The sequence below is a fragment of the Nothoprocta perdicaria genome, unplaced genomic scaffold, assembly GCF_003342845.1.
Source record: "Nothoprocta perdicaria isolate Ctin4 unplaced genomic scaffold, notPer1 scaffold_513, whole genome shotgun sequence".
Classification (NCBI taxonomy): domain Eukaryota; kingdom Metazoa; phylum Chordata; class Aves; order Tinamiformes; family Tinamidae; genus Nothoprocta; species Nothoprocta perdicaria.
In genome coordinates, this window is record NW_020455770.1 from 73,510 (window position 1) to 86,457 (window position 12,948).

The 12,948-nt window shown below is 56.7% G+C and overlaps 1 protein-coding gene and 1 long non-coding RNA gene across 2 annotated transcripts in view; one reads left to right on the plus strand and one right to left on the minus strand.

The window, feature by feature from the left end:
- The window catches only part of LOC112954892, a 2,723-nt gene extending 463 nt beyond the window's left edge, over positions 1-2,260 (plus strand). Inside the window, exon 2 of the long non-coding RNA XR_003250801.1 lies at positions 2,142-2,260. This is a non-coding gene — a long non-coding RNA (uncharacterized LOC112954892). The remainder of the gene's footprint in view (positions 1-2,141) is intronic.
- A 1,175-nt stretch (positions 2,261-3,435) lies between these two features.
- Positions 3,436-12,639, minus strand: LPAR2 (lysophosphatidic acid receptor 2). Its single transcript, XM_026048154.1, has 3 exons — positions 12,629-12,639; positions 8,817-9,559; positions 3,436-4,923 (listed from the first exon to the last, which is right to left on the minus strand). The coding sequence occupies exons 2-3, from the start codon at positions 9,547-9,549 to the stop codon at positions 4,622-4,624; spliced, it is 1,035 nt and encodes a 344-aa protein (XP_025903939.1). The 5' UTR covers positions 9,550-9,559; positions 12,629-12,639; the 3' UTR covers positions 3,436-4,621.
- Between the last annotated feature and the right edge of the window lie 309 nt (positions 12,640-12,948).

Sequence of the window (12,948 nt, forward strand, 5' to 3'; positions counted from 1 at the left end):
TGTGCGACTGTGCGCACAGCTCCAGCTCGTATGACTGTGCGCACACCTCCAGCTGTGTGCGACTGTGCGCACAGCTCCAGCTGTGTGCGACTGTGCGCACAGCCTGCAGCAACCTGCAGGTGCGTGGTCAGTGCCAGCAATTCCCACAGCCAGGTTGTCAGGCCGGGCTCCCAAAGCCCTCGTCCGCCGGCCGTTTGCTCCAGCAGCTCCAGGGCAAACACCCGGCAAGGCGGGAGCTGCCCCTCTCCATGGACCCATCCGCAGCTGGGTGAGAAGGGGACAGCAGGCCAAGCAGGGGGACGCCCGGGGATGGACAAGCTGGCCTGCATTGCCGCCCTGTGGCCGCAGCGCCCTGCAAACAGCCCYGCGGCTCCCTGCAAACAGCCCCGCGGCTCCTGCATGGGTTTTCCTGCCCGAAAAGAGGCTGCCAGGCTCATTCCAAGCGGGATCTAACGCTCGCCGTTTCAGAGTGTCCTTTGCAGAGACCTCGGTGGGCTCTAGGGAGCTGCGTCGCGTCCCTTGTGCCTGATTCACCACGTCTTCGCTTTGCCACAGCCACAGCCTCAGCAATGGCCAGCAGTTACCACGTTCAGAAGGCTGCTGCGGGCTGTGACCTAACATGGCTTTTCGCCTGTGGGTTGAGGAATGGTAAATAAAAACTGTTCTGGAACTGAAAGCTGCGTTACACTCGCTGCAGCCCCCAGCAGAGAGCATCGAGAGGCCAGGGTGCTGCTTTCAGCTCTGTGATAGAGCGCAATTTCTCCGTCAGTTCGAACAACAGAGGTACAAAGGGATAAAAATAAATGGAGGGAAAAAAGGCACTTCTGTAGAAGCATTAGAAGAAGCAGCAGCATCAGCAAACACAGCTAAGGCCAGGCAGAGCAGCACAGCTYCTAGACACCTTCTTAGCTCAGTATTCTAACGTTGCTTGACACCCACAAGGGCACAAGCGCCTCCAAAGAGCTCGTCTTCTACACTTCACGTGGAGCATCAGCCACTCTGGCTTCATTTTCCATGTCTCAAGATGCCAGAATGATGCAGAACCCAAATTTAAAAACAAATAATGAAAAAAAAAAAAACTTGTTATCACCAGCTCCCTTCTACTAATTTCACTTTTCCCCTTCTTCCGTCTTCTTCCCTCCTGCATTTTTTTTCTCTTTCAATAAACTTCCAGAGTCCATCAGTCCCCACAGTGTGAATCTCCCACGTGTTACCCTCCCCAAAAAACACACCGAAACTCCTATTACTGTTGGCAGCAGCTCGCCTGAGGAATTTCAGCTTGTCAGCAAGGCACGACCTCTCATTCCTGGAACCATCCGGCCCAATCTTTGATCGAGTTGGGTGTTCTCGTTTGGCCCRCGTTTGATCCCCTCCGAGTAGTTCCTGGGTGTCTCCCACCCAACACGCAGTCAACCCAGAACATGCACGGGCCCGTCTGCCATTAAAATAATAATAATGATGACGCTAATTGCAGCCCGCAGAGAAACCCGCACGGTAAAAGAAGGTTGAGGAAGCCAGGGCTGAGCCTTCAAAGGCTGTTTTATACTGTGATTCAAAAAGCTGCTTTTGTTTCTCCTCCACCTAACAGAAGCAGGGATATGACCACAGCGTCTTCCACACTAAGCTAAGACGCATCAGAAGCTGTACATGGATTTAAAACAAACAACAGCAATAAGAAAAAAAAAGAAAAAAACAGATTCCATAGTTTTCACAGCATTCAACTCCTTATGCAAGGATAAAGTTATATTTAAGGTCTTTGAGGCTGCTTTGGAAAGCAAATATGTGCCTGGAAAACACCACACCCTGCTCTGCAGAGCGTCTTGCTTAGTACACGCAAGTGGGTAGAAAGCAGTGCCACATGATCCCTCCTTCTACGCTGCCAGATAAGGACTGGTGTTTCCAAAGAAATCTAAATAGCAAAGGGTGCACGTGGAGTATTGAACAATCTAAAGCATCCCGTTTCGTGATGCACGTTCTGCATACACAACATTTAGGTCTCCCCTCTCACTTGCCCCCATCTTCGTTTCCGGGAGGTTTGTTAAAATCCTCCTCCCGTCTCTCGTGCCCCGTTGCTTTCCCATCTCCTCTCAAATCCCACAGTCTCTACATGGACTGATTTCCTGCTCTCTCCTCTATCGCAGCCAGCTGGAAGCAGCTCCAGTTCCGAGGGTCACTCTGGAAAAGAAACCGTGTTTAAGAATTCCGGACGAGCTCCCTGCATTCCTTATGGGTGGCAGCTATCACTTGGAGGCAAGCTCTGGTAAAGGTTTGGAGTTGTTTTCTTGTCCTTACACTCATCAGCTGCTATTTTCATTTGCATTTTGACATTGGCTAGGCCACAAGCTGCATTTGGGCAGCCGGTCACCATTATTAGACTCCCTTTTCCTACCGGAAGCACTGACATCCTGGCTTCCCAGAGAACATTCCCAGGAAAGTGCCCCCTTGGCACGAATTGGTAAGTTTTCCAGCAGTGTGGTGTTACAGGAGGTATTTCACATTCACACGAGTGTGATAACGAGGATCAATTGAAGTAAACCCAAATGCCCCCAAGCTCCTCAAAGGCCGCTTGTACCTCGGGAGCACTGTTGTCCTGCCGAGGGTACCTACAGCAAGGCACACACAAGAGAAGGATCCTGTTGCTGCCACACAGCTCAGCAGCTGCAAGCAGCAGAGCAGGGAGGTCAGGCTGGTAACGAGAGCCCTCTGGGAAGAATGTGCACAGTTTATTAGAGGCCAAAAAAAATTTTATTGGGCATAAAAGCCACTTGGAGTTCTCAGGCGAGCCATCCGTGTGTCACCTCGCCACGGAAAACAGCCATCCACAACCCACAGCACCAAGATCTCCCCAGCATCACCCTTAAATCACGCTGCTAGAGCCTAGAGCTAAGAGAACCTCCTTCCCCTCCCCTTCCCCTCCCTTTTGTTCTTTTTTAGTAAATGAGAAAGCACTTGACATGTATTTACTTGCAACATGAGCTTTGCATAACCTAGGACTTAAGGACTTGGGGCTTTGGGGATGCTTATGAAAGCAGTAGGAGAAGGTCTAGGTTTGTCTCAGCCTCGTCGCTCCGGACAGTAATGATTTTCCAGTTCACAACATTCTTCCCCCGCTGCAGTGGACTGATCAGCTGCAGTGTAACACACAGCCCAACTCCTGAGTGTGCGTTTTCACTGGAAAATATTTATATTTAGGAATCTTTGGGAAAAAAAAAAAAAAAAAAAAAAAAACATTACCCATTCTCCTAGTTCCACACCCCAGGTTTTAAGTCTGTAGAGAAAGATGAACAGAAATCCACATGGAGTCAATCCCCCCGGTAAGTTATGTGTCCTTAATGCAAAGTTAGCTGAGGTGGTCTGACAGAGCCAGGCTTTATTTCATTTTCAAACACTGAAAACTTTGCAATGAAGCCCTTGAATTTAGAATTTAAGTACTGCTTCCTACTGGCCTCTCTGCTCACGATAAAAGCTGGTTGGGATTGGGATTTGACACTTCCACATTGTCCTCAAAGCATTGGGCTCGAAAACCTGGACAAGGGTTTACAGTTCCATGGTGCAGGCAGGAATATTCTCTTACCAGGAAAGTGTCTGTTCTCCAGTCACGGTCTCCAAAGCGAGAGCGCCAGTTTACACCATTTCAAGTGCAGAAAATTGATTTACTCAGCGGAGAGCTAGGTCCTACATTCACTAACATTAAATAATACTGCTAATTTCTTACGATGCTTTGCTGAGAGAAACATTACATTTGAGCAGATGGCTAGCACGTTATTTGAGCAGTGACTGTTGATTACAAACTGCACGTTAAAACCTAAGGCAAAATAGTGATTGCCTTGGAACCTAGCGTGGACTTGTCCCAAAGGGCTGTCGGCGAGTGGAAAGATGATTTCATGGGAATATGACTCACTCCACATTTAGGAGAATTTGTGAATACCACCTAGGACCACTGAGCAGGGCAAACAACTGCAGCTAGTGGAGGCACCACGTCACGTTTTCAGAAAATATCCCAGATCAGATATCCCAGAGAGCCCCACAAGCCTTGGAAATTCAGTACCCACGCTTGGGGAAAGCAACAGTCGGCTTCTCGGGAAGCACCTCCCAAAGATTCCTCTCTGAGGAGGCCTTTAGAAGAGGGTGGCTTTGAAAAGCGGTAGGACACAACCTGGAGACTCCCTTGAGACCCAGAAAGCGGCTCTGTTTAAGCAGCAGCCAGCAGAGCTCAGGGGCTTGGGGCTTTGACCCTGGAATATGCTACCATTGGAACGGCTATTTCGGGAAGCAGTAATACTGAAGTACCAAAAAATACCGTACTCGTGGAGAGAAGGTCACAGGAGATGCTTGCTGCATGTAGCATACCTCTAGATGCTGCTAAATTAAAATCAACTTGGCATTAAAAATAGCAGTCTTTAATAAGAATACTACTCAAAGTACGTTCGTCCTAAACAGCGTACCGTTCAGTCCCTCAGAAGCTTCTTGTCCCGATATGGACGGCAGGTATTTTATACAAATATTTATGCTTGACCAGGAGAGAACAGTGCTGCTTTGCAAGCAGGTCGCTCGGGCTCTGCGCTGTGGCTCACGCAAGGGCTTGCTCCGGAGCAGGGCAGACAAACGCAGCACCGAGCAACTAAATAGAGGAGTCCACGGTGAAGTGCCCGTTCTGCGAAAGTGTCCTGCGGTCTGTGGTGTTTAACTTCACTACTGTAGGGGTGTATCTGGAATTCCTGTAACAGACGAAGCAGAGGATCCTGCGGAAGGTGCTGCGCATCTCATTGTCCCTGTAGGAGTAGACAATAGCGTTTATCAACGAGTTGATCTCGGCCAGCAAAAGGACGTATTTCTCCACAGCGAGAACGTCGCAGCTCTTGCAGCCCAGGCCGTCCAGCAGGAGCACGACTTGTCCTGGTGTCCAGCAGATGACAAAGGCACCTGGGAAGAGAAGAACCCTCGTTAGAGGAAAGGCAGCTCCCTGCCCGGCCGCCCCGCTCGGAGATGCTGGGAGTCYGGAGGGCTGTGCTGCCATCAGAGGGACCTGGACGGACTGGGAGATGAGAAACCTCATGAGGAGGAACCAGGACACATGCAGGGTCCTGCACCTGGGGAGGAACAACCCCAGGCACCAGTACAGGCTGGGACCAACTTTCTGGAGAGCAGCCTTGCAGAGAGGGACCTGGGCATCCTGGTGAACAAGTTGACCATGAGGCAGCAGGGCCCTGGTGGCCACGAAGGCCAACGAGATCCTGGTTGCATTAAGGAGAGCGTCTCCAGCAGGTCGAGGGAGGTGATCGTCCCCCTCTACTCAGCCCTGGTGAGGCCACATCTGGAGCCTGTGTCCAGCTCTGGGCTCCCCAGGACATGAGGGATGTGGAGCTGCTGGAGAGAGTCCAGCRYGGGGCTATGAGGATGATCAGAATCCTGGAACATCTGCCCTAGAAGGAAAGGCTGGGAGAGCTGGGCCTGTTCAGCCTGAGGAAGAGGAGGCTGAGGGGGAACCTGATCAGCATCTATAGACACCTCAAGGGAGGCAGTGAGGAGGATGGGGCGGCCTCTTTGCAGTGGTGATGATCRATAGGACTAGAGGAAACGGCCACAGACTGAAGCACCAAAAGGTCCCCAGGAACTTAAGGAGCAATTCCTTGTCATTGGGGGTGCCCGAGCCCTGGCCCAGGCTGCCCAGGGAGGCTGTGGAGGCTCCTTCCCTGGAGCCCTTCCTGATCCGCTTGGACGCAGCCTGTGCCCATGCTCTGGGGTGGCACTGGGTGATCCCTAGAGGTCCCGGCCACCCTCAAGGGTTCTGCGCTCAGGGGAATTGCAGCTCGTTGGAAGCGGACGGTGGAAGTTTGCAGGAGTTCTCGCCAACAGTTAGGGCAGCTCAGCGAGCTCTGTTTTGTACCCCGGCGAGCTGGGCCGAGCACAACCACACAATGGGGCGGCCAACACGGAGACCGAGCTGGACGGGCTCCACGACTGAGTCAGCGGCGCCAGCCCGCCYGTCCTGCCCCCACCTGCAGAGCTCCTTGCCAAGGGTAAAGAGGGTAATTGGGGTAATTGCCGCTTTGCGCGGTGGGGCGGGAGGTGCCCGCGGTTCCTGCGCCCCCGCGCTTTGCCCGGCCGCCGTGTTAACTCGAGGGCTGACGCAAATGCCGCACTCGGCCCCGGCGCTCCCGCGGGACGTCACGTGTGGCYGCTGGGTGCTGCACCCTCCTGCCGCCTCCCCGGGGAGAGGGGGAAGGAAGAGGCTCCCTCGGAGCCCTGCGCCCGCAGCCCTTCCTGCAAAGCAGCTGCCGGCCGGGAGCCGCAGCCGGGAGGGCTGCGCACAGTGAGGGGCTTTTCCAGGGGTGTCCCCTGCAGACTGCAGGCGCCTGCACGGGGTAACCCTCCTCGCGAAGCCACGCGGCCGGAGGGCCAGCAGGGTGGCCCGCGCGGCCTCCTCTGCCCCAGCAGACATGACTTTGCCTTCTCGCATTGAAAATCCAGCAAAATAGGGCCTCCTGGCATGGAAGGGGATCCTTCCGTTGGAAGGGGATTGTCCCCATGGAAGGAGATTGTCATTTGAGGCCAGAAAAGGGACCTCTCTGCTCAGCAGTGTGGCTTTGAGTCTGGTCTTTACAATGAAAGGTTCTGTGCAGAGGTTCTGGCTCCAAAGATGGGAGCACCAAACAGACAGCACAAGCTGTAGGCCTGGGACTGCAAACCTGGCTGTTTTATTTGCTCCTGCAAATCTAGCTGTTTTATTTGCTCCTTGACGGGAACTACATATTCAGAAAGAACTCCCAACTTCTGCCTAACTTCTGCCCAGTCAGGTCACTAGTGACTCAGCTGTGCCATTGCTCACCCTTAGATCCCGTCCTGCAGAACTCATCTGCAGGAAAATCGGCGGTTGGTTTCTTGAGGTGCCTCGGACRACTTGTCACTGCTTCTGGGGGTGGTTCTGCACCTCTTCCTAATGCTGATGACCTAGGGGTTAAACCTCTCCTTCTGGTGACACCCACGGAGCTTGGGCTGCTCCCTCGGCCTCCCGAGCAGCTACACCCTCTGATGCATAAGGTGCAAAGTATTCCTGTGYGCAGGCCAACTTTGCAGAAGGCCACGGATTAGGGCGGAGGAGGCTTTGGGCCAGGGCTCTCACAGGCAGGACGAGAACTGCGGGCAACCGCGCGCGCTCCAAGCCCCGACGGGAAGGTGCTTTCCCAAGTGGAGCAATCCAGCCCTCCCTCTGGCTGCGTTTCCTCCTGCAAAGCGCCCGTGCAACCCGGCCCCGTCCTGGCACTGCGCCCCTGGAGAAGCTGCGAATGCCGGGGGTCCGTGGGGGGGATCRCACGGGGCTGACACCCTCCTCATCATCCCTGTCTGCTCTGTCCGTCCACAGCCACCAGCTCCTTGGGAAACCGCAGCCTCTGCGCGGAACCTTCTGCTCAGTTCTGCTCGGAACCTTCTCCGACCCAACCGTTTTCCTGCCTCAGGACGAAGGACAAAACCAGGAAAACAGGGATCCAGAAGAAAGGGGCTTCCCAGAACAAGGAGATGCATTTTATTTCTCTTCCAGGCCAACATTCCCCTCCTCCCGACCCTGTGCTCCTGCTTGATCTCATGCCACAAACTAAAGCAATCCCGCTGACCCCCGGGGRGACCACTTAGCAGCGTTCAGGGAGGAAGGGGGAACAAACGGAGCGATTCCCGCCCCTGCCCGTGCAAAATACACAAAGCAGCAGCTCCGCAGCTCTTCCCAGCCTCCGTGCTGCTTCCCGGGGGCTCTGCCCTGCCTGCCCACGAGAGCGGCCGYCGAGGGGGCGAGAGGAGGACGCCGCGCGCACCCCAACAGCCCAAACCCCCAGTCTGGGTGTCCGCAGGCTGCGGTGCCCCCGCCGAGGAGCCAGACGCCTCGGCCCCTTCCCGACAATCCCCCTCCCGCCGAGCCGGCTCTGCCGGCGGCAGTTTGCAAGGGAGCCGGCGTCTTTGTTTGCAGCTACAAGGTTTTCCTGACGGAGCAAATTCTGCACTTATCAGGAGAGATTTGCAAGCAAAGGCTTGGGAGCACAAGCCCGGAGCCCGGCTGGGTCGCGGGAGACCCCAACGCCCTGTTTTCTTTCACCAAGAACAAACAAACAAAACCCCCTATATATTAAAATATGAGACAAAAGCAATTAAGAAAAAATAGTGCCTGCTGTGCTGCTGAAAGCACCGTGCAGGGGCGCAGCAGCCTCTGCTTTTAGGAGATCAACAATGTTTTGGAGAGACACAGCGACGCGCAGAGACGCCCTCCAGCTCTTTACCGGGGGCTGCTGCTGCTTGGGGGTTTAAAGAGCAGGAGCCTACATACAAAGGCCTTCTAAAAGGAGGACCAAAGCAGGGCTCGGCTCCCTGGAGCACAGCTATCTGTTTGAAAGCAGCTKTATCAATTTTTATCAGTTGCCCCCTCCCTAAGGTGCACGGCCCCGGGCAGAACAACATCCACTTGAGCAAAACTGAGTATTCTGGAGAGGGCTGAGGCTGCAAAGCGGCCACCTCCAGCTCCAGCTGCAGTATGGACAGTAACTCGCAGGCCGGGAGCACTGCTGGCCATGCAGTTATCACAGGAGCTCAGTTGTCAGTGGCGTTCAGCAGCGCAGACTGAGCCCAGAGCTCAGCCCACAGAGCCTTAGTGCCCTATTCCCATAAACAGAGAGTTCGACACGACCTTCCTATTCTTCTCCTGTCACCTAGTGACATCTGCCCTCATCCCGCTTTCCATCATCTACAGACGGTCCGAAGTGCCTCATCCCTCCAGCCCTGCACGAGAACCCCAAAGGATAACTCAGATTAGGCGGAGCGGTTAGACTTACTAAGGATAATAGTGACCGTCTTGACGAGGCTGATCATGGTCTCCTTGTAGCGGGGGTGGAAGCTGGTGTGCTTGGACATGCGGGTCATCTTCCTCTTGACGTAGATGAAGATGTGGGTGTACACGACCACCATGATGAGAAAGATGACCAAGTTGGAGACGGCCCAGAAGGTCAAGTAGCTCCTGCTGTAGAGCGGCGCCATCCTGGAGCACTTGTCCAGGGCGCAGAGGCAGTGCCAGCCATAGGATGGGATGAGCCCCAGCAGCAGGGCCGTGACCCAGATACAGAAGATCAGGATCATCACGCGCTGGTTGGACATTTTGCTGTGTAACTGCATGGTGAAAACAGTCTGGTGTCTTTCCACAGCGATRGCCAGCAGGTTCACCACCGAGGCGGTCAGACTGGTGTCCAGCAGGCTCTGGCGGATGAACCAGGTCTTCAGCGAGAGCTCAGCTGTCCTGGGCCCTGTGTGGAACATGAGGAACATGTAGGCAATGCCAGCAAAGAGGTCAGCAGCCGCCAGGTTCCCCAGCAGGTAGTAGATGGGGTAGTGGAACCGCCGGTTGATGACGATAGCCGTGATGACCAACAGGTTGGTGAGGAGCACAATGACGCTCACTGTCAAGCCCAGGGCGACCACCAAGACATCCTTTGTCCTCCAGTACGTGGTCAGCTCCTTGCGGCTGTTGTTGTAGAAGAACCCCACGGTCTCATTGTAGAAACAGTGCTTCATCGCTGCTGTCCTAAGGATGGACGAGAGTCTCGTTAGCTCCTGCCCACAGACACGCTGAGCTCTTCCCACCCGAGGAGAGGCCGAGCGATAGAAGGGCCCTTGACGCAGACGGAGGGGAGAGCAGAGCTCAAAGCACACAGCGACAGCAGCAGAAACCACAAGAAACCATTTCCATCCTTAACACAGAACCAGGCGTCTCCTGGGCAGACTCGCCGTCCATCCCCAGTGTCACCTGGGGCTGCAGAGAAACCCCGAACACGCACGGGAGACAGGAGGGTGGCCCCGATATAACGAGCGACTCTGCCTGCCCCGGCCCAAGGCGTTTTGTGTGGCCATAGACACAACTACTGCTGTTGTCCCAGCTGTCCCGCTCCAGGAATGTGAAAACAAAGCCGGAGCGGAGAAGCTGCAGAGGGTCAGCCACGAAACGTGGCTCTGATGATGATGCAGAGCCTTTGCAGCTGCTGCGGCGCCYGGCACCGCTGCTCCTAGGCCGGTGAACACATCCGCTGTTGCTCGGCRTGGTTCTGTCTTAAAGTCTACCCTAATTCCTGGGCAAGTCCTTCTCAAAGCCAGGACAAGAGGCAGAGACTACCTCAAGCTCAGCTAGAAACCACTGCTTAGCCTGGATTAATAAATGCCGGGAAGAAGTTAGCCCATAGTGCCGTGGGGCTGGACCTTTGGAAAAGCAGGATAGTCTCCAGCTCCTCTCTAGATCTGCAAGGCATCACAAGGCTGCGACCCAAACGCCTTGAACACGGCTCAGGAAGGGCTTTTCACACCCCTTTGCAGCRCTGGGCGCTGCTGCCACAAGGCTGTACGAGCTGTTTGTCCCTAGCAGGATGCTAAGGGTTGGGTTGCAAAGCCCKTCTACTCCTCCAGCACCTTTCTGTCTCAGGAAGGAGCAAAGAGAAAGCAAGTTAATGCTGGCACCCGCTGCCCGAGCTTCTCCCGCCCCATGGGCCATGGAAAGAAGCGGCRAGTTCACCGAGCAGACTGAGCTTGTTCTATAATGGGGGTGGAAAATGCAGCACCGTGACCAGAGGGCTGAGAGCAGCCCCTGGCATTACACCCTGCAGAAATTCATGCCCCTTTCCCAGCAAGAGCTTGGGCTGCAAGGGGCAACCCCAGCACGGAGCCCGTCTGCCCGCAGCGCGGCGAGGTGACACGTTCCTTCCTTCCTCCCGGGCGTCCTGCACGCGACGTCACTGCTCCGCCGTGATTCCCAGCACAAGCGAGGCCAAGGTGCAGTCGGAGCCGCATCCTCGCGGGAGGATCCCGGCGCTCCCGGCTGCACCGCAGCCCCAGCGCGCTGCTCGGACACCTTGGGCACTTGCACCGGCCGCATGCAGGGAGCTCCAGGAGCTCGTGCGCCTGCAAACACCCGTCCTGCTCCTCCTTAGGGGCATCCTATTCTTACAGATACTGGCAGGAAAAGGAGAGGGGAGAATCGCCAAGGTGTAGGGGTGTTTAGGAGGAGATGTGATCCAAGTGCAGCCGGGGGGACGGAAACAACCAAGGAGCTTCTGTGGACACAGGGGTGTTGCCAGGTGACTGGAGTTTGGGGCTGGAGCGATGGAAAGTAACAGGAATACAAGGAAAGAAGGGAAGTTTAGGAATAGAAAATATGAGCACTAAGAGTCACGGGCAGGTAGGTGGCCACCAGGGAAGGGCATCTCAGCCGTCCTATCTGCAAGGCTCTGCTCTTGTCAAAGCTCCTTCCTCTGACCCTTTTCGAAAGCTGAAATTCCTCGTCCAGAAGGAACTCGCTGATGACACGGGGTGGATGGATTCAACTTGCTAAGGCTGCGCATGGGGATGCCTGGGGAGGAAGGCTGGGAAGAGGGACGCGGAGCCCCGAAGGACCATCCAGCCGCAGCACCAGGAGGCCCAAAGGCCATTTAGCTCCTTCCACCTTTCTGCTGTGCAGGGGCCAACATTTCCTCCTCCCCTTCGCTTAAAATAAYGGAGAATAATCTTCCTTTTGCGTGTGTTTGTGTGAAAATTAAGCATTGAGCAGCTACGACAGGTACCATAAACCTCTGGTCCAGATGACAGGCTTGCAGATTGTGGGCATTTTGGTCAAAACAGCCCGCGAGCACTTGGTCAGCAGTGCCTTCCCTAGAGGTGTGGACTTCCCAGCGATAAAACCCGCTCCGGAGCAGAGCTCTGCGTGTGGAACACGTAAAGGCAGAGAAAGGGGCCCCAGCACGAACACGAACCCTCCTGACAGCGCCTTCAAAGCTGCTTTCTGCAGCAGCCGCTTTAAAGCAAAAACTTGGAGAGTTGGCAAATCCCTCCAAAACGTAGGGAGGCCCCGAGGGCGACCCCTGAGCTGGGGCTGCGAGGGGACCCCGCCAGGTGGGAGCCCGTTTCCGCGCGCTGCACGCTGACCTTGGGGCTGTGCAGCAAGGGCAGGCGGTGCCGCCCCGCCGAACGCAACAGGCGCGCGGGGGCAAGCCCCACRGCGCGCGGGGGCAAGCCCCACRGCGCGCGGCCCCACGCCGCCCGCGTCGCCGGGGCCATGATGCACAAAGGAGCCGCTCCGTCTATTGTTCGCGGGGCCAGCACCTCCTCGCGAGGGGGGCTCCCGCTCGCGACGCCCCCCGCCTTGCTCCTTCCCCAGCCTGGTTAAATAAGCTGCGGGTGACGCCCGTGGGATGCGGGGCGACCGGGCGCCCTTCCCCGTGCGCTGCCCCCCGCGCCGCGCCGGACCCGGAGCCGCCGCCTCCTCGCTCGCCTCGGCGCCCGCTGGCGAGCCCGGGCTCCGCTCACGCCCGGGAAGGACCCCAAACGCTCCCGTTTTTTTCCCTTCCCTTGCTCGCCAAGGGGAAAACGCTCCTCGCCGGCCCGGTGCCGGGGTGCCGGTCCCCCCTCGCGAGCAGCCGAGGTTGCAGAGGGACGAGGAGCGGGCGACGGCGACTCCAATTCCCCCTAACAACGGCAGCGCGCGCCGCTCCGGGCGGAACAATGGCTCTCCGCGGCGCTCCCGGCTCCGAGCCAGCCCGTTGCCGCCTTCCCGGGTGTTTTCCCAGCTCCTTGTTGAAGCCCGGGCCGGGGAAGGTGCCGCCGCTCTCACCTGGAGGCGCCGCCGCGGCCAGCGCCGCCGCTCAGCTCGGGGCTCCCGGCCGCAGGGAAGCGGGGCGGCTCCGGCGCCGGCAGCTCCCCATTCCCGGGGCGCCGGGGCGCTTTTCCGAGGCCCTTCCCGGGCAAGGCGGCCGCCCGGGCGCCGCTGCGGGCAAGTTTGGCGAGCCCTGCGCAGCCCGGCCCTCCTTGGGTCCTCCCCTAGGCGGGCTCTGCCCGCGCTGTAACCCGAGTCCGAGCCTCCCTCCGAGGCCGGGGCCGCTTCCCGAGCGGCTGGAACAGGTTTGGTCCCGGCGGGCGGCTCGGCCGCGCGCT